General features: G+C 36.4%; 1 protein-coding gene across 3 annotated transcripts in view; it reads left to right on the top strand.

Annotated features, from left to right (window-relative positions):
• PTPN21 (protein tyrosine phosphatase non-receptor type 21) overlaps nucleotides 1-24,511 on the top strand; it is a 41,765-nt gene extending 17,254 nt beyond the window's left edge. For 2 of the 3 annotated variants that reach the window (XM_010711805.4, XM_085225464.1), the window contains exons 6-20: nucleotides 410-480; nucleotides 1,801-1,888; nucleotides 2,110-2,198; nucleotides 3,160-3,247; nucleotides 3,463-3,542; nucleotides 4,669-4,770; nucleotides 5,412-5,472; nucleotides 6,473-6,557; nucleotides 8,593-10,055; nucleotides 12,323-12,460; nucleotides 14,982-15,203; nucleotides 15,803-15,931; nucleotides 16,239-16,473; nucleotides 16,995-17,155; nucleotides 18,017-24,511. In XM_010711805.4, coding sequence (XP_010710107.2) covers nucleotides 410-480; nucleotides 1,801-1,888; nucleotides 2,110-2,198; nucleotides 3,160-3,247; nucleotides 3,463-3,542; nucleotides 4,669-4,770; nucleotides 5,412-5,472; nucleotides 6,473-6,557; nucleotides 8,593-10,055; nucleotides 12,323-12,460; nucleotides 14,982-15,203; nucleotides 15,803-15,931; nucleotides 16,239-16,473; nucleotides 16,995-17,155; nucleotides 18,017-18,145 — 3,141 coding nt within the window. In that variant the 3' untranslated portion in view covers nucleotides 18,146-24,511. The remainder of the gene's footprint in view (nucleotides 1-409; nucleotides 481-1,800; nucleotides 1,889-2,109; nucleotides 2,199-3,159; nucleotides 3,248-3,462; nucleotides 3,543-4,668; nucleotides 4,771-5,411; nucleotides 5,473-6,472; nucleotides 6,558-8,592; nucleotides 10,056-12,322; nucleotides 12,461-14,981; nucleotides 15,204-15,802; nucleotides 15,932-16,238; nucleotides 16,474-16,994; nucleotides 17,156-18,016) is intronic. The other variant, XM_003206659.4, reaches the window with a different exon arrangement.
• The last annotated feature ends 1,030 nt before the right edge of the window (nucleotides 24,512-25,541 follow it).

The raw sequence follows: 25,541 nt of genomic DNA, 5'->3' as shown, positions 1-25,541 counted from the left end.
TTGATCACAAGCAAACTGTGTTGCAAGTAGCTCTTCAGTGTACTGTAGCCAAACATGAGACTGATAAATCATGATCCTTAATAATGATTTATATTTATCCAGCTTGCTGCTCCCAAGATTGACAAATTCAGTAAAGGTTTTTTGAGAATATGGTGAGATATTACACAGAAGCAAAGATATTGCAAGATCTTTTCAGTTATATTGTATTTAAAAGATTATGAGGGTAGAGACAAGAAAGCAAGTAGAATCACTTCAAAACTATTTGTACTTTTTGATTTTGTTTATGTTATACAGAGTCTAATCCACAAAATTAGAGTGGAGGGTCGATTTCTCTGTGTAAAGACACTACAGCCATTTTATTTCATAGAATGTTTTGTAATTCATTCTATAAATGCTATCTTACCTTAAGGGTTGGCTACAAGAAGAAAAAATATTGGAAGAAGCAACACAGAAAGTTGCCTTACTTCATCAGAAATACAGGTAACATTTCTAAAACTCTTTATTGCACAATTTTGATGTGACTACTTCAGTAGCTCGGGGAGTTGAGAATCTCAGAAGGCAGTTGAACTAATTTAATCTCTCATTTAAATTATTTTTTTCACTGGTACGGCTGTGTTTTATTGTTGTTTTGATTTATTTTTTTTCTAAATGAAAAGAAAACTGAACTAATGACTCCTGAAGTAAAGAAGAGGATTTTTCTAGAAGATTAATATATGGTACAGCAGTAAATAGTGTGACTTCACCTGATAAAGAGCCTGAAACTTATTTACAACATGAAGTTGTGGCCCTAGTCATGATGTCTTTCAATAAACAATACTGGTAAATTCTGCAGGCAATTGAAATGTAAAGATGGTCACTGGGCCAGAATGTTTGTGATCTAAGGCTGCTAAATGTGATGGTCCAAGACAAAGGAAAGTTACTTTCTCTGTTGTCACTTCATTAGCAAAATGTGTTTGTGACTATGATACTAATACTAATGTGGGTTGGCTTTTTTTTTTATTACTTTAAAGCAAAGGTTTGAAAATTTCAAATTGATTTAGCTTTGAAATGTTTTCATAACAAGATGGAACGTATAAGGTCCAGCGAGAAAGACCAATCTGCATGACATTAGGACAAAGCGAAGGAATAAAGAAAACTATGATGGAGAAGGTATTAAGAGGCATAAGAATGAACATGACAAAATTTTTCAGGTAGAGATAATGCCTTCTGTGAGATCAACTGTAGTATTTAGGGAAACACATGATTTTAAGCCCTGTAATGCTAGTGCAAGTTAGTGAAAAAAGACAGCAGGTTTCATAAAAAATACCACCTTAGCTACAAATTTTATCTTGCTGAAGTTTTCAAACCATTACAATTAAAACTCTGTTAAGATTTAGAAAATAACTCTCTCATCAAATTTGATGTAGTTCCTTGTATACTAAATTTGTATACTGCAGTAGGAGAAATTCAGGTCTTTAACATGTGTGCTGGAATACTTCTTATCAGAAAGTGAGAAAATAAGGTGACAGTGATGGATTGAACAGGGATGTAATGATTTTCTGCCATCAGCAGAGACAATAATTTTAACTGGTATTTGTTGCCATTTCTGGTGGAGATGACTAAGATAAAGAAGTAACCAGAATCACAGCATAAAGGCTGAGACAGGTTTTCAGACCTTGGTACAAATGGAAACAGTGTGTTTTGATGAGTGTCTGATAGTCTTGGTGGTGTTCTTGTAGATTTAATGGTGTCATTCAGAGTAAAACAAATGTATTTTTTATATTGTTGACTGTATTAGTTGATCACTATTTTCTTTTGTAGAGGCCTTACTCCTCCTGATGCAGAAATGTTATATATGCAAGAAGTGGAGAGAATGGAGGGCTATGGTGAGGAGACCTATCCTGCAAAGGTAAACGGGGCTTTAATTTTTGTCTCAATTTCTTTTCTTCCCTATGTAAAAATAGCTGCTTCCTGTTAAAAGTAAAAGCAAATAAATATTAATATCCTCAAAACAAAACACATACTAATTTCTCCTCTCTCCTCAGAATTCTGAAACTGTTTATTTCTCATACAGCTTTGCTTTCTAAGTATTTTTCTGTATACGCATAATTTTTTTGCAACTTTTTCCAGGACAGCCAAGGAAGTGACATATTCATTGGAGCATGTCTTGATGGTATCTTTGTGAAACACAAAAATAGCCGGCCTCCTGTTGTATTTAGGTTAGTATTGTTCTGTATTAAAATATCTTTATAATATCCTATACATAATATTTTGTGTATGTACGTCATTAGCATGAAAGACTCTTAGATATGATGTGTGCTTATTTGTTTCATAAACCTGAGCATTATCTTCTAGTCCTTATGCTAAATAAATACTGAATTTCGAGGGAATCATACTTCTAGTCCTTATGCTAAATAAATACTGAATTTCGAGGGAATCATAGAATGGCTTGTGTTGGGAGGGACCTTAAAGACTACCCAGTTCCAGCCTTCTGCAATGAGTTGGTTGCCTCCCACCAGCTCAGGCTGCCCAGGGCCACCTCCAACTTGGCCTTGTACATCTCTAGGGATGGGGCACCCACAGCTTCTCTAATTAACCTGTTTGGATGCATCACCACCTTCTGAGTAAATAATTTCCTCCTAAAACCTGAACTAAATCTCCCCTTCTAGTTTCAAACCATTACCCTTGGTCTTATCACCATCAAACCATGTAAAAAGTTGGTCTCCCTGCTGTTATAAGATCTCTTTAAATACTGAAAGGCTGAAGGGAGGTCTGTTGGCTATACAATTAATCCCTTTAAGCTGGATTAATTCTAAGAGATGAACATGTAATACACGTTTAATTGTGAAACATTTCTTGAGTCAAAAAGGAACATCTCTGTCCACAGAACATATAATGTTCTAAGATACGCAAGTCAGTTTACTTAGCAATATTCACATGTGCAACTATCCAATAATCTCTCATATATTTTATATAAAAGTATGAGAGTTAAATGGTAACTTTTGCATTAGTGTTTGGAATTCATACATTTTTATTAGTTAGACTGTTATTTAATGTTTTGCTAGTGTTACTTAATGTTTTGCTAGTTAAGTTGTAGACATGGTCTCTGTAATTCAGTTGTATTTTCTGTGGTTTGAAAAACATAGCTCACCAGTCATGTTCTGTTCCTTTTGTCTCTAGGTGGCATGACATTGCCAACATGTCCCACAACAAATCATTTTTTGCATTAGAACTTGCAAACAAAGAAGAGACAATCCAATTCCAAACGGTGAGTGAGCTTTTTATTTTTATTTATTTTTTATTTTTATATTTTTATTTTGTGTTTGGAGGGACCTTAAAGACTACCGAGTTCTTTACTTTTTTCACTTTTTAAAATCAGTTAATAGCAATTTAGTCTACAAAATTTCAGTGACTTCTATGAGAGTAAGTGATGAATATGTATATTTTGACTAATGAGCAAATTTTGGTTTTGTTTTTTGGCAGGAAGATATGGAAACAGCAAAATATGTGTGGAGGATGTGTGTGGCTAGACACAAATTTTACAGACTAAATAAATGCAGCTTGTAAGTAGAATACTTTAGCAGAATACTTGGTGCCCTTGAAGTTCCCATGAAAAGCAAAATTTATTATAACTTCTGTAATTTCTATAGTATCATTTTTAGATTATACTATGTATGGCTTGTATTTTTTTCCGTAATCGTCTTTGAGATCATTCTTATGAGCAGTTTCTCAAACTTGCACTTTAGTATGATTTATAACGGAGGACAATATTAAGTACTGAAAATCTTACCAAAAGTAGTAATGTTTGACCCCTGGTGCTGGATCTCAGTGCTGTGACAGACTTTAGTTGCTTTGGAGGCTATTATTGCTAGAATGTTTGTTGGAAGCACTGGGATTGGGTTTGGCCTGTGATTAGGTGAACTGCCCTGAAAGGACACTCTGAAGGCCTTTAAAAGGGCGGGAAGTGTATGTGAAGCACTCCTGAAATGTGCTGGATTGACAGCTGAGAGGTATGTGGTCCTTTGGATATTCATGGAATCTGTATAGCTCAAGTAGCACCAGTATGAAGTAAATTTAATACAATTCATCAAATTAAATTTGAATGGGCTGGTCTCCAACTTGTAAATCAAGGGTTGGAATTTGAGCTAATCATTTCCACTGGTACAGATTTCTTTTAGTTAAGTTACGTCGGACAGAAATAGAGAAACAGACCCAGTAAGTTACCCACAGAAAGCTATCTACGGAGGTGTTGATTTAAAATTCCCTACAGTTAACAGAATATTTTGTACCACAGATGATTCACTGGCATGGTTAATTCTAACTCTTCTTTTTAGCAGAGTAAGATTAATTTGCAATAAAATAGCTCTCACATCTCTAAGCTTGTAAGGCTGGCTGCCATTTGAGAGAGTTGAAAAGTGTTAGTAGCAGTGGTGCATTTCTGGAAACTGTGAATTGCAGTTTGAATAATATCAGTTCTGTAGAGTTCTATAGTTCTGTCTTGAATGTCAGTCTCTAGGATTACTTACTTTTGACCATTTCACAATATGGTTTTATTAATAGGAAAAGTCATAAAAAACACTGTAATTATCTCCATCCTGTGACTCCCAGTCATCTGGTGCTGCTGCTGAAAACTCTTATGCATGCCTGTACTAAGTTCAGACTGTTTATCTGCATGTACCTTGTATTTAGAGATTCCCTGGACTCTCCACCTGAGGAGGGCTCTCAGAAATCTTCACTCATTCTTTCCCTTCCACGCTTTCCAATCCTTTCTCGTCCTTCACTTCCCAAAGGGTGAGCTGAAAAATCATTTTTCTTTCTAGTATCTGGCATCTGTATTACTCTGCCTTTTTTTTTTTTTTTCAACCTCTGTCTTGCTGCGGGAGTACTGGTGCAGTGTAGGGTGAGGAAAAAGGAGCTTAAGGTTTTTTAACAGTCCAACATGGAGGCAGTACAATAAATTATGAAAAGTTATTATCGTTAGCTAAAATGTTAAAGCATATAAATTCTCATATAGCATAGTCATACTTTCTGGTTTCTCTAACACTGCAAAAGTCAAGGACCACTTTTAAGCAATGTTATATATGATCTTGTAAGAAGTTACTTACAGTGTGAGATTTTCTATGGGGTTCAGGTTTGGAACTAGTTCCCTATTACCCTTCTGCACAGCTTCAGGGCCATTTTCTTTTTATACTTTATATAAAAGAGGTGCGAAGAAATAACTGAGGTGTTTTGATCTTGGTTCTGTGATTCTGCTCATGGCAGTGATGGTTTATGCAGAGAGCTCTTATATTGTGAGACTGTTGGCAGGACTGCTTAACAATGGTGCAAAAAGTGCAGAGTGATTTTTAGCTGACCTTGGGAGGTCTTTCCAAGGTTTGAAATAAATCTTGGTGTTGTAAGAATCATCTCTCACCATAAGATTTCTTCTGTAGACAAACACAGCCCATTACAGTGAATCCTGTTAGAAGGCGGTCTTCTTCCAGGATGTCTATGGTAAGGAGAGAAAATAGTTTTATACAAGGGGCTGCTCCGAAAGTAATGCCTCCTATTTTATCACGTTGGCCCACGGTGTCAGGAGTGGATGTTGGTGGTATGGCAGTAGGGGTTGAATCCTCCCACCAGTGTTCCATTACGTTTTGTTGCTGTGTGGCAGATAGCAGCAGAGGGGCAGTCCCACGTGTGTATGATGTGGTGTATGATGTGAAAGTGTACATGAAGTAAAGGTGTGGAATTCCTCCACGTGGAAAAAAATTGCCCATTAACATGTATTGACTTTTGCTGAACACTGGTGGAGATCAGACAGTGGATGTGAGCACAGTGAGGTTGTGGGTGGTGCATTTCTGCAGTGGTGGCAGCAGTAATGTTTCACCTCTAGTGAAATCTGCTAGTGCAGATTTTTCTGAGCACAGCATGCAGGCTCTTGCTCATCACTGGTGAAAATGCATAACAAATGGTGGTGACTATATTGAAAAATAGTGTTTTGCAGCTTAAATCCTGCTCTATCAAATAGTGTTCTTGTGTGCTTGGTATCTGTTTTAGTTTCCATTGAAATAAATAGGAGGCATTGCTTTCGGAGTGACCTATGTATTTGCACTTATAAGGATTTAAATGGTCTATGAAACAGATGTCAATTTCCTTCAGAGAAGTAAAATAAGCAGTGAGAAAGATGAAGTTATTATGTGAAAACTGTTTCTGACTTGTTGAAAAGCTGTTATGTAACTTGTGATTAATGGAATTAAAGTGACAGCAGTGAAAAAAAATTTAAAACATTTCTAATTTGCTCACTCTATCTTAGAGACTATCCTGCATGTCAGATGGCAACATATAATGATTATTTTTTTAATATATAATTCTTGTATGATCTTTCCTAAGGAGAAACTTAGTTGCAGGTTTAGAGAAATGGCTTAAGACTAAGAGTCTCTGTGTGTGTAATTGTCAAGGACTCTGTACTTAAATAACGAGATCTTTAACTAATGATAAAATTCTTACTTAGCCCAAGCCTCAAGCTTATATGATGCCTCCACCACCTCAGCTGCATTACAATGGTCATTATACTGAACCATACGCATCTTCCCAAGGTGAGTTGTAGCAGATTTGGAAAGTTCCAATGCTTAAATAATTTTAAACAGGGTAGAAAACAGCAAATCTTGTGATTTTTATGGAGTCTTTTATTTTATGAAGTTTAAGATCACAGTACATCACTTTGAAGGTAAAAGCTATAATTGTGTTTATAGCTACTTAGCTAGAGGTAAACATGAGACAGGTTGGTAAAGCAACAGTCACCAAGGTACTTGCTGCTAGTCTACATTTATGCTGATGTGAAAAGTGAGATAAGAGAAGAGGTAGTTAAGGTAGCAGGTACAGCAACTATTGATTATGATCCCTTGTGTGAATCTGATTATGTTTTCTGGTTTACGGAACAAGCTGGTATATTATGGCATTCTGAGATTCTTGTCAACATCGATCTTAATAACTGCAAAGACTAACTAGGCCCCCAGACAATTTATAAAAAAAAAAAAAAAGGAAAGGAAAGAAGAATAATTCTCTTCCTGCATCCCATTTTTAAGCAGTTTCTCTCTGATTTTGCTAGACTGCAGGGTTGGGAATGCAAAGGCTTTGAAACATTTCTTTGGGGGAAAAAAGGAAAAACAGAATTCTCAAGGAATGCACACTCCTAATCTAAGCTGTTCCACTTTGGAGTCATGGCTGTTTTCTCTGCTTTTTTGATGGTTACGCATAGAGTGTTTACTCAACAAAGTTTGTGCCCTAGAGAGATTAATCTCATCTTTTGCAAATTTGCCTCAGTTTTGACTGTGACCTTTCAGTCTGCAACTCAGCTAGTTAAAAAAAGACTCATAATAACTCATCATAAGGGAACGAGCACATTTTCAATGTAAATAGTTGTATAAGTTGTATATCAAAAGATACATAGATTCAGAATGTACCTGAATTTTTTCCAGTACGGTGTGGGAATCATTGCAGTGAAGTCTATCAGACTTCTTAATTCCTACTGTACAGATCCTACTTTTGAACATTTTTTTCACAAACAAAAGAGTTTTTGGTTGTAGGTAATTTCATTAAAATAAATATGGAAATGTTGAACTTAGAGAATCATAGAATCATAGAATGGCCTGAGTTGAAAAGGATCACAATGATCATCTAGTTTGAACCCTCCCTGCCATGTGCAGGGTTGCCAACCACCAGACCAGGCTCCCCAGAGCCACATCCAGCCTGGCCTTGAATGCCTCCACAACCTCCTTGGGCAACCTGTTCCAGTGCATCACCACCCTCTGTGTCAAAAACTTCCTCCCAAACCTCTCCTGTTTTAGTTTAAAACCATTCCCTCTTGTCCTATCACTATTCACCCTCGTGAACAGTCATTCCTCCTCCTGTTGTATGCACAATACCTAGAATACATATTCTGCACACTAATACATAGAACTTGAACTGTTATATCATAAAAATCTGAACAACGACTTAGTTGTTTTCTCCTGCAGCTGGGCAAATTGTACAGCCAATGAAGTAATTGTTAGAGTACTAAATGTATATTGTCTGTAAACTTCTAGAAAATTTTCTTTACCCATCAGTGGTAATATTAATGTGCAAACTGTATATGGTTCTTGTTTAAACTGGATCCAAATTTTCTGGATAAAAGTTGATTTTTTTTTTTTTTGAAGTGCTTGTGATCCACCTATGTCCTGACAGTGTTATGAGGAGAGAGTGTTTGTTTTTTCTTGCTATATAAACTGATCTCATTAGCCTATTGCAAACCTAGGTGTAGATGTTCGTTCTTTCAGTTAGAACTGTTTAAAATCTTATATGGATTTTACTTAATTTAAAAGTAAGTAGCAAACCTATTGTAAACTGAAGAAAGCCCTTATAAAACAGAGGTAATGCTTTCCAGTAGGAAATTGCATCATCTATTCTGGTAAATATACATGAGGTATCTACAACATCAAAAAAGCCATGTTTTTTCTCTTCCCAATTGAAAACATAGCGAAATATGACTGAGATTTTGAAAGTCTGAAACATCACTTAGCTACATCTTAATAGAGAATATCTTTGTTGTTCAAGGTCTTGAACATAAAGATTGTTCTTAAACTTTACTTTCAGATAACCTCTTTGTGAGCAGTCAGAATGGATACTACTATCACTCTCAGACTAGCTTGGATAGAGCCCCTCATGACTACAGTGGTCGAATCCGCAATGGTAGTGTCTATAGTGCACATAGCACAAACTCCTTGAACAACCCACAGCATTACCTACAGCCATCTCCCATGTCCTCTAACCCAAGCATTACTGGGAGCGATGTCCTCAGAACTGATTATGTTCCATCACATAGACATAGTGCCCTAATTCCACCATCTTATCGGCCCACACCAGACTATGAAACTGTGATGAGACAACTCAATAGAGGAATGGTACACACAGATAGGCAGAGTCATTCAATGAGAAATCTTAACATCAGCAATACTTATGCTTACAGCAGGCCTGATGCCTTGGTTTACAGCCAACCTGAAATACGAGAACATGCCCACTTCACTTCCCCACAATCTAACCATTATCCATTTAACCTGAACTACAGTTTTCATAGCCCGTCCCCCTATCCCTATCCTGCTGAGAAACGTCCAGTTGTTGGGGCAGTCAGTGTGCCTGAGTTGACAAATGTGCAGCTCCAGGCTCAGGATTATCCAGCACCAAATATAATGAAGACCCAAGTCTATCGACCACCTCCCCCGTATCCATATCCAAGACCTGCAAATAGTACTCCAGACCTTTCTCGACATATCTACATTAGCAGCAGCAACCCAGATCTAATCACAAGACGAGTTCATCATTCTGTCCAGACATTTCAGGAAGACAGCCTGCCTGTGGCACATTCTCTACAGGAAGTCAGTGAGCCTCTAACATCGGCACGCCATGCTCAGCTGCAGAAAAGGAACAGTATTGAAATAGCAGGCTTGACTCCCAGCTTTGAAGGAATAAGAATAAAAGAGAGGACCATGTCAGCATCTGCAGCAGATGTGGCTCTTCCAAGAGTTATTTCAGAAGGGTCACAGCCCAACATTCTGATAGAGAGAACAAAGCAAAAAGAAAATGAGCATGATGAAGGTGTGAACTGTGATCACAAGAAAACCCTTTCAGATGCCACTATGCTGATTCACAGTAGTGAAGAAGAAGAAGAATTTGAAGAAAACAAAGCTAGTACTAGCCTCTCTCCTCTTCCTGAAGATCAAACCCAGCTTTCATCCATTATGGGTGGCTATTCTCATGATTCTGTACTCACCTACCCCTATAGCTCAGTTGCTTCATCTACTGGCCCTTTGCATATTCTTGAGCCTAAATTACATATTTCAGAAACGGAAAAGAGAATGAAAGATATAAGTCCAGTTCATTTACTAGTAGAAAACCAAGTACAGAGAAGAGGGGAAGGACTGCTTACTCCATCTATGTCAGAATCTGACCTTACCACATCAGGGAGATACAGAGTAAGGAAGGATTCAGTAAAGAAGAGACCTGTGTCCGATCTTTTGTCTGGGAAGAAGAATATTGTGGAAGGCCTTCCCCCACTAGGTGTAAGTGGATATTATTTCTTGTTTTATGTTGTTTCAGGATGTTCTGTGGCCAGAGTTATGTGGGGTTTCTAAGTGTTTTTGTTTGTTTGTTTTTTAAATCAACCTATGTTTTTAAAACATACAAATTAAAAGTTACTTTAAGCTTTATCTTTATTCTTCTATTTTTCTCTCATTAACTTTGTTTACTTATATTCTCTGCTTTGTCTGAGTTTTGTTTGTGTAGTCCTCCCACACAAATCCAACTCTGCAGCCTTCATCCATCTGACATAGCTAACCTAGTTAGCAACTGGTTTTTAGTTCTAGATCCCAAATTCTAGCCTCCCTATCCTTATCTGGAATAGAACCAAATTTGTCTGTTCCACTACCAGCTTTCTAATATCAGAACGTCCCTCACTGAAAAATCAGATATAGCTGAATGTTTAACTTTTTAATTCTTTTATCTTCTTACTCTGACCTAGGAGGATAATCTGACACATAAGGCAATAAATTCTTTGCTTGTGTTCTCTTCTTTTCTTTCCTCCATACCTGTCTCTTTTCATATCCTTCCCTTTTTGCCTTGCCTTCAAGCTGTTTTTATCTCACTGAAGTTATTTCTTTCTTGCTGTGCCCCTTTCTCCTATTCCAGTCTTACAAAACCATAAAAAGAAATCAGTTGAACACTGTGATTTTCCCATTTCCTACAATCCCCTCTTTGTAGAAACATCGAAGTCTGCTTGGGACTGTACGATTTCACTTGCACTCTTTATCGCTCACTGTGTTTGGTTTTATTAGTTCCTGGCCTATTTCAGCATGCTAATGGAGGAATACTTTTTAATAATTTTTTTGCTTTTTTTTTTCCCCATTGATTCTTGCTAACTTTGCCTGCCTGAGTTTGTGTCGAATAGATTTCTGCACAAAAATAGATTTCTGGTCTGCAGTGGAAATGCTGTACAACTTCTGCTGCTGTGCAGTAACTGTTACAGCTGATACTACAAAAGCTAATCTGAAGTAAACTATGTGTTTAAATTATTGCTATACTCTTTAACTTTTTATGTGGGACTTCTTATATGTAGAACTGAACACAGTTAACTTAGATCAATTTCATTTTATTTAAAAATTGTTTTTCTAAATTTCCTGCCTTGTGTTAGGTGGATTTAGAAAAGAGGTGATAGCTTTCTCTTTATATTCACTTTTAGATAGACTCACTTTGTATTTTTTCTTCGAAAGATATGTTTTCAGACATTGATGGGTCTACCAAAATCATACCTTGCCTTTTCTTTGTGATAGCCAAATAAATATTTAAATCAACTTTTGAAATGAAGTTGATATTAAAACTTATTTACCGAGCACTTCCAGTGAAATACTTTCTAGGTTAGTAATATTTAAGAGTTCTATTGCAGAATAGAGAACTGCGGTTTTGTAATCATTATTAAGATGAACTGCCTTGAAACAAAAGCTGCCCCTGCAACTCATTTTGCATTTTGACTTTCCAATGAACTTCTGCTGTGTTTATGTTCACTTTTAAAAATGGTCTCAACCTCTTACTCTGTCATTCTTTACTGCCATTTAGCTCTTGGAAACATTGAAACCATTCAAGCAGAATGCCCATATTTTCAGGTTGTTTTTTTTTTTTTTTTTTTTTTTTAAAGAGCTAAGCTGAGCAACCGAAGGGATGATAATTTTCACATTTATGCTTTCTAAAAGAATAATTTGAATTTATCCTTACATTAGAATCTCCTGTTGATATTTTTCTCTAATAAGATTCAAGTCTAGTTCAGGACTCAGATCTGCCTGTTCTTCTGTGTTCATATTTTGTATGTGTGTTTTATTGCAGAAGTAGTCAAACATTTTATTATATCTAAATAACTTATAATCTCATTGTTATGACCATCTGTAGAGAAGAAAAGCATCTAAAAATTGTCTAGCAAAAGTTTATTTTATTTATGTGTTTATTGGTTGGATAGTGATTCCAGATCTGTCCAAGGTTATTTATCTAGCGTAGCTACCTCACAACCTCGGTTGTGAGCTTTGTAGGAAACAGTATTTGTCATTCTTGTGCAGTTTCATTAACCTGTCTGGAATGAAGACAGACTTGTGTTGTGTCCTTGGAGGAATGTTGTCCCACCACTCTAATCTCACTGCAATGCTTATTATGGAAAAAAAAGTCAAAGCTGTTTGCCGAAGGGGTCAAAGGAAGTATCCTTTGCTAAACTGAACTCACCTGGGTTCTGCTTTATAACTTCATCTGCTTTTAAAAAATATTCGTAAATTTTAGCTTTTCTTTTCAGGGCATGAAAAAGAATAAAACTGATGCAAAAAAAATAGGGCCTCTAAAGCTTGCTGCCCTAAATGGACTAACTTTGGCTAGAATGCCTCTGCCAGATGAGGGGAAAGAGGAATCAACAAGAGCAACAAATGATGAACGGGTATGGTGAATTTTTTAATCTTTGATTTCTCATTTACACAAGTGGTTTTTCAAAATCAATTGCATATGAATAGTGCTTTGTGTCAACTTCAAAGTGCTCCGATTCAGAGCAACTCAAGCACTGAGAACACAAACAAAATGAAGAGTGAGACTTCTGATTGTGAAGTATTGCTAGAAGTATTAAGTGTGACTCACGTTTTTCTTTAAGATGTAAGATGATGGTGATTCTACTCATGTCTTACCCTTTGAACACAAAGGAAATCAATTAGTATCTTCTGATACATTTTTATGCGAAGTCTTTCTGTTTTCTCACTAATTTTTTGGTCACTTTCCATAATGAAAACAGATTAAACTTAAAATTCTGAGTATTGGCCTGAATTTGATTGTAATGATTAGTAATTTATGTAATTTTTACAGTAAATTGTGTAGTCAAATTACATCCCTAGGATACAGCTTGTGGAGATTGTATTTATGTTTTCCTCACATGGATCCCTGGAAGTATAGATGCTGAAATTTTATTTGCTGAAATTTTAAAATCACAAAACAATTTCGGATCGCTGAGTAGAGAACAACAGGTTTTAGAACTGAGGATCATTCTTTGAGAAAAGTAAGACTTCACCTACTTGTACCAGGGTAACCAGCATACAAACGTACTTCAGCCTGCCTTGTGTATTGTTACATAAGTGCAGGAAAGTATGATATATAGTCAATCAACAGTCTGTAAAATGCTATTTACAACAGTGCTGTTATCACACATTTTACCAGGGAGAAACTACATACACCAGGGTCTGTGGTGATTATTGTATATACTCTGACTAGTGGTCTCTTTGGAATCTAACGATGGTTGGACATCCTCAGCTGCTGAACACCATCTGCCTCCGTTTGTTGACAGTCACTGAGCAGGATTAGAACCTGAAGGGGCAGTCACATTCTGAATACTAGCAGTTTTAAGGAACTGGCCAAGAAAATTAATTGCAAGTTACACAGTAGAAATTTGGTCTTGTAGTTTGAGGGCTTGGATTGAGATTTATAGGAGAGAGATTTGACTATTAAATTGAGCTATGCTGAAATGTCTTTCTGAACTATATACAATCATTAAAGATAGTAGGGGAGGTCATAAGTTGACATCACATTGTTAAAGTACACGTCTACATTTAGTACCTATGTTGGTTATTTCCTCTTGTTTGTAGCTATCATCTCTTCCTGGGTTAATGTTAATTTAATTCAGCCATATTACCACCGAGCTAGTTTTCCCAAAGTGTTGAGGGAGAAGAAAAAACTGTAAAGTTAAGTTATGAGGAAGATGTAAATCTCTATATGTTCTCTTCAGGTAGTCATGTAGAGGAAGAAAAGGTAGCATGAAATTGCAATGATTGAAGAATCAGTACAAATCAGATACATGACATGAAAGAAAGTCCAGTTTGGAGATATTTTTAGAAGACAAAGAAAGATTTTATAGTTATTCAGTGTCTGTTTTATTGCTCAGCTAAGTGTTACTATCAGATTAAATTAGAAAATTTAGCCTAAAAATATTAAAGGAGTTTAGACAGTTAATGTACTGATGTAAATTGCATATGAAGGAGGTCTTACATCATCCTCTGCAGCATTTGGCATTGAAGTCATTTGATACAAGATACTTTTCTGATCTGATACTACAGAGCAGTTGCTGAAAGAGGATGGGGACATGTGACATAGATGAAATTTTCTGGCTGAAATCTTACATATTTTTTCTCTAATTATTGTTGGCAAAGAGATGCTGACATTCCAGAAGTGTCTTATGATTTAGAAAGAACTTGGTTTCGAAAGAATAAATCTTTCGGTGGGCTAATTTAATAAATCAGATTGAATTGTACTACTAGAAAAAAAATCCTGGTTTGATACTTAAGTTACAGGAGGTTGTAAGAGGGCTTTACTGCTGTCTTCAATGTTTAATGTTTTCAGTCTAAGTAAATGTGGAATACTGAGGGGGAAAGATAAACTCATTACTGAGGCAAGCATTTTGCTTTAAATCTGAGGAGTTTGTCTTGACTCGAGACAATTTTGACTTCTGGGGGGTGGGGTGGAGGGAAGAGATGAGGGCAACACAGTTAAATGAGATTTTAAAAATGATTTAACAAATGTGCTTTGTCAAGAAGGATGAAAAATGAGTGTGTCTCACTTAAAACTATTCAGAGAAGTTTGTAGTGTAGCATAATCACTGGGTTTAACCAAATATTTATTTTCCCAACTGAATTGCCTTTATAGAAGCTAAAAAGCAGTTCTTGTTATTCACCAGTATTATCCACCAATCTAGTGAATTATAACGGGATTTTTAGGCAGTTTTCACTTGAACAAAAGTCCTGCTAGTTAGAATTGCTTCTAATACGTTCTGATATGTTTGTAAAAATAATACTCGTTTGAAAAACGTAACAAAATTGTACAGCAGGGGAAAATACGTATGTTTTATCTTTTGTGAATTGCATATTAAAATAGACTCATTTTAGAGTGTGGCTTCATATGGTTATCTTTTTTCTGTCTGTTAGTGTAAAGTTCTGGAACAACGGTTAGAACAGGGGATGGTATTTACTGAATATGAGCGCATTCAGAAGAAAAGGCTTATAGATGGTGAGTGCTCAATAGCTCGGCTTCCTGAAAATGCTGAGAGAAACCGGTTCCAGGACGTCCTCCCTTATGATGATACCAGAGTAGAACTAGTCCCAACCAAAGAAAATAACACGGGTTACATCAATGCGTCTCATATCAAGGTGAGAGAAATGATGTTGGAGAAATGTTTTCCTCCCTCCCTCTACGCTTGTTTTTTGTGGGAAAGATGAAAACTGTTTATCCCCACAGTCTGGAAGAATAATAGAGGATTAATTATTAGAGAGGTCTTCATATTTCGCTTCTGTGTTGAAGAGGTCTTCTGTATTGATCGTCTCTCTCCTATCTCTCCCATCTCTCTCCTGATTGATACCAACAGAAGACATTCCATTCTTCCAGTAGTTATGAAGGCAGATAGCTTTTAAACAAATTGGGATTCCTTGCAATGATTAAAACATTTTTTCAACTCCAGTGAGAATAATTATTTCTTCATTTTCTGTACCTTCAGGCTAGATCCACAATGGGCAGTAGTCCGGGTCCTTGCTTAAGTTTTCTTTAATGGTTAGAGGAACAAATGAAGCTAGAAGGAATTCTGGTCTTCCATAATATTCTGATGCCCTAAACTAAAGAGGCAGATATAAATCAGAGTGCCTATTTCTGAGCTGTTGCTATCTTTTTGAGTTCGTGGATCTTAAAGTAGCTGACTAAGAAAATGAGGAAAAGATTTTACATAATTAGTAATCTAATCTATTTCTTTTTATAGATCTCTGTTGGTGGCATAGAGTGGGATTACATTGCTACACAGGGCCCTTTGCAGAATACCTGTCAGGATTTTTGGCAGATGATCTGGGAACAAGGGATTGCCATCATAGCTATGGTGACAGCAGAGGAAGTGAGTATAAACCAGGTCAGATCTATCCCTGAACCTTATGCAGTTTTGTTCTGATTTGTTAGAAGAAGGGGCTTTTTGCTTCAACAAGCAGACCAGTCAAAGATAATTTTCTGATGACCCCTCTGTATTGCTTTCCTTGGCAATTCAGGAAAATCTAAATTTGCAAGTTCTTTCCCATGGAAGACTGGTTTATTTAGTGAAAAAACAAAACGCTGTAGTAGCACTTAAGAGAAATACAATTGTTACAAGAACATTAGTTGTTATAAGTGTCTTTGCATCTCTGTTAAGCAAATGTTTTACTCTTAAGGAAAGCGGGAGAGAAAAAAGCTTCAGATACTGGCCACGTCTTGGCTCAAGGCACAACACTGTAACATATGGAAGATTTAAGATAACCACACGATTCCGTACTGACTCGGGCTGCTATGCAACTACAGGCCTGAAGATTAAACATCTTCTCACAGGACAGGAGAGAACAGTTTGGCATTTGCAGTATACTGACTGGCCAGAACATGGCTGTCCAGAGGATTTAAAGGGATTTCTCTGTAAGTTGTATTTAATGGCTTTCTTTCATTTTTATTTATTTATTTATTTTTTAAATCACCTAAGATGTCTGCTAAGCATGAATTAAATTGTGATAATTACACCAGGCATGCTACTGCAAAAGATATATTTGTACCAGAAAGAGATGCTGAATTATATTTCTGGCAGGAATATTTCTGCTGTTTTGTTAAAGTGACCATTTAAGTCAAAACCCAAATATATAATTTAGTAAGAAGTCATATAGGTTAAAGCATAACTACAGCAAGTACGACACATTTGAATATGTGCCAATAAGCTGGTTTTAGTGGGGAACAGAGGAACAAGGAGAACTTTACAGAAATTGGATGATTTTTGCAGACCTGTATTGCTCTAGTTGGTTTATGACTTACAGTTCATGCGATATGTAATTTTTCTGTGGGATGTCATTTGCTAAATTACTACTTGATGGTCGTTCAGTCTAACAACATTGCTTGTGTAACTTTATCTCCTGAATTTATTATTCTCATTTCGTTCAACTTAATAGCATACTTGGAAGAGATACAGTCAGTGCGGCGCCATACAAACAGCACTGCAGATCCTAAAAACTGTAATCCTCCTGTACTGGTGCATTGCAGTGCAGGTGTGGGACGAACAGGAGTGGTCATACTGTCAGAGATCATGATTGCTTGCTTGGAACACAATGAGGTGATCTATTTTTCTTTCTAATTTTTGATAGTGTTAGGTAGTAAAGAGTAAATAACCTGCCTAATAAATATGTTATTGCTGTTCATCTGAGCTTTCTCAAGGTATGGCCTTTGGAAAAGTCTTTACAATTACGGTTGAAAGTGCTTTTGGCAATTTAATAGAAGTTAATAATCTTCTAGTTTCCCACTTACACACTGGGTAGTGGAATGCTCAGTTGGATTCTTGACTGTGTAGGATGTTGAGTCACTCAGTGGAACAAGGTACGCCCTGGGCTACTAGGCATGTTTCAGGATTTTGCCCTGACTTTAACACTTTTACTTCATGCCTTAGTTTTAATAGTTAATATTAAAGAACATGTTTTGTAGCTGGTCTCTATGCTTTTTATTTAACATTTTTGTTCCTAAGTGTAGTAGTATTTGCAGTATGGGTCTCAGCAGAGGACAAAGTGGTAGTTTAATTAGTAAAACCTAGTCTTGTGATCCTTTAGCCAGAAGTATACAATTACAAAGGATTTAATAATAACATTATGTTCAATCTGAGACTCAACAAACTGATTGTTTTATCTGTTTCTTTGTCCTAATACTGTGACAAACTTTTGCAGCCATCAGATTTTTGAGGATGCACATATCCCAGAGATAGACAAATATTGCACAGGTGAGGAAGTTGAGGTAGACACGTGGTCGGTGGTACAGTGAAGTCTGTAGTACAGGTTTGGGCAATGCATTGTCAGAGGTGAAACTAGAGCAGTTCATTCTGTCCCCAGATCACTGGTACTGTTCTGAATCTCCTGCTGAGAAAGTGCCAGCAAGTCTCCTTGCTCACTTGTAATGGCTTTTTTTTTTTTTTTTTTTTCCCCTCCAGATGCTGGACATCCCACGAGTGCTGGACATGTTGAGGCATCAGAGAATGATGATGGTGCAGACTCTTTCTCAGTACACTTTCGTCTATGGAGTTCTCATTCAGTTTCTCAAAAGTTCTAGACTTATATAATCCCTGCCAATCCCTAAGGGACACTGCAAGAGTTTACAGAAAGAAAGCTACAGTTGTCCAGGCAGACCTGCTTTTACTTTTTTTTTTTTTTTTTTCTTCGTATGATGAATCACACGGTTAACTTTTAGGGCTGGTATGTGGCTGTTAGATACAAGTCAGTGTAGCAAAGCAGGATCTTCACTGGACTAAATTCTTCCCATGTTCAGCTGCAGCCGTATTAGGGAATGATTTTACTTGTACTGGTCTTTAGTACTTGTACATGTTTTTTTAGAGTGGTGGGGAAAATAAATTTCTAACAGAATGGAAATACATGGCACAATTTACTAACTTTTTTTTTAACATTATAATGAACTGTGCAAAAGCTAAAAGTTGTGAATGCACATGGGGAGAGAAAACTGCTTCTTGGGGATGTCAAGGTCTTACACACAGTTTCTGCTTTCAATTTTATATTTAGAACAATACATCTATATTTTTTAAAATGAAGTTTTGGTTTCCTCTGGCTTACTTAGCAGAACTAGCAGCTCTCAGATACTCTAAGTTGTTGCTTTAAGGGCAGTTATTTTTCTATTCAGCTTTTTTTTTTTAACTTTCAAAAAAAAAAACCCACCCAACTTTTAAAACACTGTAATGTTTTCAGAGAAGATTATCTATGCTTGAACTAACTTCTTAAAAATTGTGCTTACAGTTCTAGTGTAATAGGTAGTAGTAGAGTGCTGTGTAATAGAATGACAAGTGAAAGATCATGTTAACTGTTGATAATTTCCATTTGAGTGGAGGCATGTTTGCCTATTGACTTGTAGACTACAAGCAGGGAAAAAATAATTATCTACAAAGTTCTTGGTAACTTGGTAATAAACAAATGAGAGAAAGTACATATTCAGTATTATTCAAAAATTTAGAGGACAGTTTGATTTTACTGGCTGAAATCAAAGTGGATGCAAATATTTTAAGCACTTTTTTGCTCTGTTATTTATGTAGTTAAACATAGAAACTATAATCATGTGTTGTTTCATATGGTAATATGCTGTTACTAACCTATTATTTGAGGAAGAGCCTTTAAAGTTGATGAAGTGAGAGAAGCAAAATTGGAGTAAGAAGGTGCATAGTGGTGAAGAGGAAATAGTGGAGATGTGGCAGCTATGATTACTGGTTTATGCATGGCAAAGATGACTATTAAAAATGTTTATATTTCCAGTCAGGAAAACCTTTGAAGCACCGGAGTTTTCTCTAGAATCCTTCAGATTATTTTATCAGCAGTAGAACAGATTTTTGCTAATGCTGTGCAGCATTGCAATGAAGGATGTTCACAGGAGCCGTTTGAGAATGCCTACAGAATGTAAGAATGCTAAGAGGTAACACTGGAGATGTAGGTATTTTAGTAGGTTGCAGAGTAAATGGTTGTGGCATAGATGTGAAGATAACCTACCAGAGGTAGGACCTGTCTTGTCCCTGACTAGCATGGGTCTGGTCTATTGACAGTATCCTGAATACTTCTGTGTCTGTGTTTTTAAAATGAGGACAATGTGGTTTTGCCTGCTTTTGGAGTGTTTTGACCCTATACCAAAGTCAGCTAATTGTTTGTAGAGATCTAGTATAATTTCAAAAAAAACCTACGGTAGACAAGTGTGCAGGTACATCTCAGTATCCATTTCCCCATGATATTTGCTTAACGAAATGAAATGAGTCTGTGAGTTTTTTTTCCACTGGTAAGATGATGATGCTATTCCTTGAGCTGTGACAAGGCTTTGGAAGCTATTATGAAGCATATCCCCTCTCCCCTTCAAACAGTGATTGTCCTCTCGAAACGCAGATTTAAAGAGTAATAAATATTTCATCAATTTCCTTTTTAATAAGCTGTTTCCATAAAGATAAACACAAGGTCCAAATGACATTGTGCTAGTATGTCATTCCATAAAATACGTGCTACTTTAAAATGCACTGTAATATTCAACTAGTGCATTTGGTCTTCTTTCGGGCAGTCCGAATTGTTCTACCCTTGTAAAAAAAAATATTGAATATTTCAAATGAAGAGAAAAAAAATGCATACCAAGTATAAACTGCCAAACATAAAACTGAATGGAATAATGCCTTATTCCAGAGGAGACCTGGAAGCTACTGAAGACTTGTTATACATATAGTCTTGCAGGCAAACAAGTTTGACATACATGTGTCAACAGAAATATCACTGAATGAAGCAAACGTATTTGGCTATTTGTGCTATCTTCTGTTATAGAAACCTTGATTTGTTTTTCTTTTTTCTTTTTTTTTTCTAACCACAGTTAGAAAAAAAGCCCCTACAGAATGTTGCTTTAACCATTTCCAAAGTTTGAACTATGATCTTCGCAATGTGGTGCATGTGCTTTTAATGAAATTGTAGGCGACCATAACTTTGTGCAACACTTTTCCGCCATTCAGCAGCTCTTAGGACAGAATGTCAGGTATAAGGCATTTAAAAAAATAAATAAATAAATAAAAAATAAGCAATTTCATTCCAAACTTGTGAGATAGTTTCTGAGGTGGCTGAGGAAGCTTTTCCCTCCCATTTTCTTCTCCATCTTTTTGAGAGGAAGTGAGGTCACTTTCAGAGGTGTTAGCTCCCTAACCTGGTAGTCACAGTCTGTTTTGTTTTTTTTTTTTTTTTTAAAAGCAGTAACACTGCTACTTCCTCCACTTCAGCTTTTCAGTCTTTCCACTTGTAGTGCTTTTTTGCATTAATAAGACTTGACTTTCTATGAACCTTCCTAATGAAGGTAGCATTGTTTTTACATCTAAGCATATGGTTCCAAGCGGGCATTGAAAATAAACAGTTTCTCTTCTGGAGATACCAAAAGAAATAAAACTCCACAATCTCCTGTCACAAAACTAATTTTAAAAATGTTTAGATTTTCAGATAGCTTTTAAAAGAACATTCAGTTTTTAGCACTTTGTTGTTCTGAGCCTTTAAGGGGATGCTTTGTACATGCTGTTGTGCTGGGTGCTTTGTGAAATGTGGGACTTTATAAGAAAATCTGTGGCCCAGATTCAGTCAGAGCCTGAGTGGAAATTGGATCCTTCTGTCAAAAGCTTAAAATTCCTCTATATGCCATTTTGCTTATAAGAGAAGGTGTGCTTCTCTTAGTATGGGAGAGAAACCAGATAATTGTCGTGTAAGATTTGAGCTGAACTTATTTAGTAGGAAAAAGAGCATAATGCTGATCTCTAGGAATGCCAGAGTTCTCAGGGATAAATAAAGGTGCTATATTGCTATCAAGAGACAGATGTGAGCGTTTTTTGTGGTCTAGATGGTAAATGGTTTCTTAGGATCAAATTCCTCGAAGAGTCAGGAAAAGAACCAATAGATTGCTGTAGGGGCTTCTGCACATTTGATTTCTGTCTTGTTTGCTCTGAAGAGAGAGTTTTTGGACAGGGAATCCTTGTAATCATGGAATCCCAGATCTTCTTTAAAAACATAATTTGCAGCCCTGTTGATTGTGAAGATGACACTTACTTAGCAGGCTTTGCTGTCAACTGCAGATCACTCTTCACTCACTCCTTGATGGAGAATCTCCATACTACGTGACAGTTTTGCGCTGCTTCTCTGCAGTCCGCAAAACAGTGGTCCCCTTTTTCTGCTGCATGTTAGAATGCAGTCTCCATGAATAGCAAAATTAAAGGCCTTATTATTGCTCTCACTGTGATACCTTTTGCACACATGAATGGTGAAAACTACAACTGCATAGGAATATAATAATAAATAGAAGGTTGCAACCTTCTGAGATGTTGAGTGGTCTTTAAGGTCCCTTCCAACCCAAGTTATTCTGTGATTCTAAAATAAATGCATACTGAAATGTAAAAAGTCTTTACATTTTGAGAAAGTATGCATTTTTTGTTCCTCTAGTAATCTTGTGTGTCTGTATTTTTTCTTTAAAGTGGGTGACACTTGGAGCACTTTTCTCCAAAATAGTTTTTTAATTTTAGTAACTAAGGCTACCAGAGGCAGCTGATACAGTTTTTTTTGTTGTTGTTGTTGTTGGAATCTTTGTTAAAGTTGAGTGGCTCATAGTTCTCAACAGCCTCTGGACCAAACTTGTGAACTGCGTGGTGGTTTGTCCTACAAACTGGCAGTGAAATGAGACCTTGGTTTTAATACCAGTACTGTTACTAAAACACTACAGTTAAAATAGTGAACTCGTTACTATGCTACAATGGTTAGCTCAAGTTATTAATTTAGAAGGAACAACAGATCAACTGATAATAATTCTTTGCTTTCGGTATTTATTGTTCTATTTTTCTTTCCAGTACAAAAAAACACATGCAAAGCCAGAGCCCAATCCCTCAAGAGGTAGAAGTTCTGCAGTTCTTGTGAGTGGATTAAGCAGTGCTTATTGCCAGTGAAAGCCCTTAAAATGTGAATATTCGCGTCTACTTTGAATTTAAATATAAATTGCATGAATTAATCAAAAGAATCCATCAGGAACGTGCCTACATGAAGCTAGAACATTACAAGGAAAAGTAGCTGAGATGAGTTGGAAGGAATTCTCTTGTAAAAGTACAAAATGTTAGAACTGGAGAGTGTGGATTTGAGGAATGGCTTGAAGGCATTTGGAGGAGGAATTGGAACATTTTGTATCCACAGTGGAGCTGCTAGAAGGGTTTGATTCATATGGTATGGTGTTTTTTATTACATAGTAGGGTAAATGAGCATGTAGTCATAGGTGTTATTTCTACTGACTTTTTAAAATGTGATTTTTGAAACTCCAGATATTATTTCAGAAGCTCTGTTATTTTTAAATATATTCTTTTCCAAACAGATTCAGTGCAATCTGTCACCTCAGCTTCTGTTTGCTTATTAAAGGTCAGATTTTAAGGCCGCAGTCTCAGGTTTTAGGTGTGCAAGCTGAAGGCAAAGGGGCATATGTGCAAATCTGTGCTGATAATTTGTAATGGATGCAGATTAGATTATTTCAAAGTTTAAATGATTTGTGAATGCAGCCAGCTGTTTACTGTAGGTATGAACTGGATTGAGTGAAGGCTACGCTGAAAACTGGGCCTTTGAATTGTGGAATTTGGCATACGCTTACAAATATGTTGCATTGTACCATTTGAAGTATAGTGCTAATAAAACTTCAGAGAATCTCAAATGTGCTAGGCTATAGGAAAATATCTTAAACTTCAACAGCAACAGCTGTTGCAAATATGGCTATAAAAAAGATTTCTTATGAAGATCCTGTTTGGGACCAGCTAACTTGATGCGTTTTGCTGGCATCATGTATGTTCCTTTAAGGTCTACAAGGACTGAAAAAAACATTCTTCATTTCTATGTGCATTTCAAAAAACAGCTGCTAAATTGACCCTGGATTCTATTTGCAGTTTTCCACAGATGCTGCGTTTAGTGGTAAAGAATAACCTCCAGTATATTTGTTACTTAGAAGTCCATTTTTCAGCTCTAATTGGGGAATTAAGACAGAAATCAAATGCAAAAATCTAACAAATAGTGTTTACAACAGATGCAGTGTGTGGCAAGTTAGAGAGCAAGCCTGTAGATACTATGGTTTTACTTTGTTTCTGATAGGCAGCAGTCAAAACTACCAAATTACTGCTTTTGTGAGCACAACTTCAGAAGGCGCCTTTTGAAACCTTTTTAAAGGGAATTTAAATGCTGTTTTTCCATTTGGAAATGTTTCAATAATATTAGGAGATGTGGAAGTATTTAATAACAAACACAGTTAAGTTTTAGAATGATAGGAAACACAATAGGAAAACAGATCCTCCAGTCTGTCACCTTGCTTATCCTGGATGATTCTGGCAGACAAGGTGTATATGCTGTCCCTTTACAAAGATACCTTCTCAAGTTCCTTTGAAACACCCAAACTGTTTGTCTTCTTTATGACCGATCTGGGGAGACTCGGATGGAAATTTTAGACTCCAGCTTGCAAATCAGTAAGTAGGTACCCTCCTGCACATTGCTGAAATCTCTTCACCCAGTTGAAGCAAGTAGGTGTTTGAAGTCCTTTCGGCAGTTTTGGAGGGCTGAGTACTTAATGTCAGAGGATTGCAGGATCTGGCTTCGTTTTCTCTGTTTTCATTTGAACCAGTATGGAAGGATTTAAATGGGACTTTATTTATAGTAGCAACATGAATTTTTGAGTATTATTTTCTAGTACTAAGCTAGTGGTTAACACGTCTATTTTTGCTGTCTTGCCATCAATACTGTAAAAATCTATAATCAAAACAGCTTTAATTCTTGTAAAACTGAAATTGGTTTGTAAAACAATGTAAAAATTGTGTTTCATAGACAGAAAAGCTTGTATTACTGAATGTAATATATGTGAAATGAATATATTATAGTCTATTTTTGCCATGAAAAATAAATATTTGAAGCAACGATACAGTTTTATTGTTCCATTATTAAAAGAAAAATCAGCAGTCTGTGTTCCAGTCTGGAACTTGGCCTTCTGTGCAAAAAGATGTTATCCCTCTTTGAAAGCTCTGCGAGTACTGCCCTGGCTTACAATATGAAGATAAAGCTTCCACTGTCAGGTACCAATTGTTCTTATCTTTGTGGTGGAAAAGTCATATGTCTGCCAACCTAACATCATTTTTTAATTTTTTTTTTTTTTTTTTTTTTTTGCATTTTATAAAGCCATTCTTAATATTGAATATTCAATTTCCCTTTAAGCTGAGCTTTCAGAAGTTTCCAAAAGCCCATGAGAACAGAACGTTGATTATATGATTACTTAGCATTATTGAAGCTGCTACCAATACATGATACTGAAGTTTACATTTTGTAATTGATATTTAGTCAAAAAATGGAAGTGATACAAAAGGCACAACATAAAAGGATGTACTTCATACTGGACACCGTAATTGCAGACCAGACCATTTCACATCCACTGTCCCTGCAGAACGCCATATGCACAGACTCAATTAGCAGGAAATACTAGGCTTTTAATTAAGATTTGTATTACAGGTATGCTCTACTTGGTGGCATTAATGCACATAAGGTAAAATAACATACATATGTATGTAACTGTCTGATCATTTCCTAAATCCCGAGGAATGTTCTGTGTGTGCAAAGCACTCTTTTTGGCATGGGGTCGGAATCAAAAGAGCAGCCTGTTGTTTAAGTCCAGAATGGCTGTAGATAGATGAAGATTACATGAAGCTCAGCAATGCTCAATACCTAGCAGGGAGTTTTATGTGTGACAGTTTCTCTGTTTAGGATATGATGGTGTTCTGGTGTGTTTGTTTGTTTGTTTTGGTTGCTGTTACAGCCATTGCTTTTCTTTAAGATGTCAATGATGGCATATAAATGTGTTTTCTCTCTTCCACTGTTGTTCTGATTGTTGTCTGGAAGGCTGGTTTCTGCACGAGGACAGCAGCTGCACAGCACTGCAGAAAGAAATTGCCAGGCTAC

The sequence above is a fragment of the Meleagris gallopavo genome, chromosome 5 (assembly GCF_905368555.1).
Source record: "Meleagris gallopavo chromosome 5, MGAL_WU_HG_1.1, whole genome shotgun sequence".
NCBI lineage: Eukaryota > Metazoa > Chordata > Aves > Galliformes > Phasianidae > Meleagris > Meleagris gallopavo.
The sequence above is the reverse complement of the archived record's forward strand: the minus strand, read 5'-3'. Positions and strand labels throughout refer to the sequence as shown.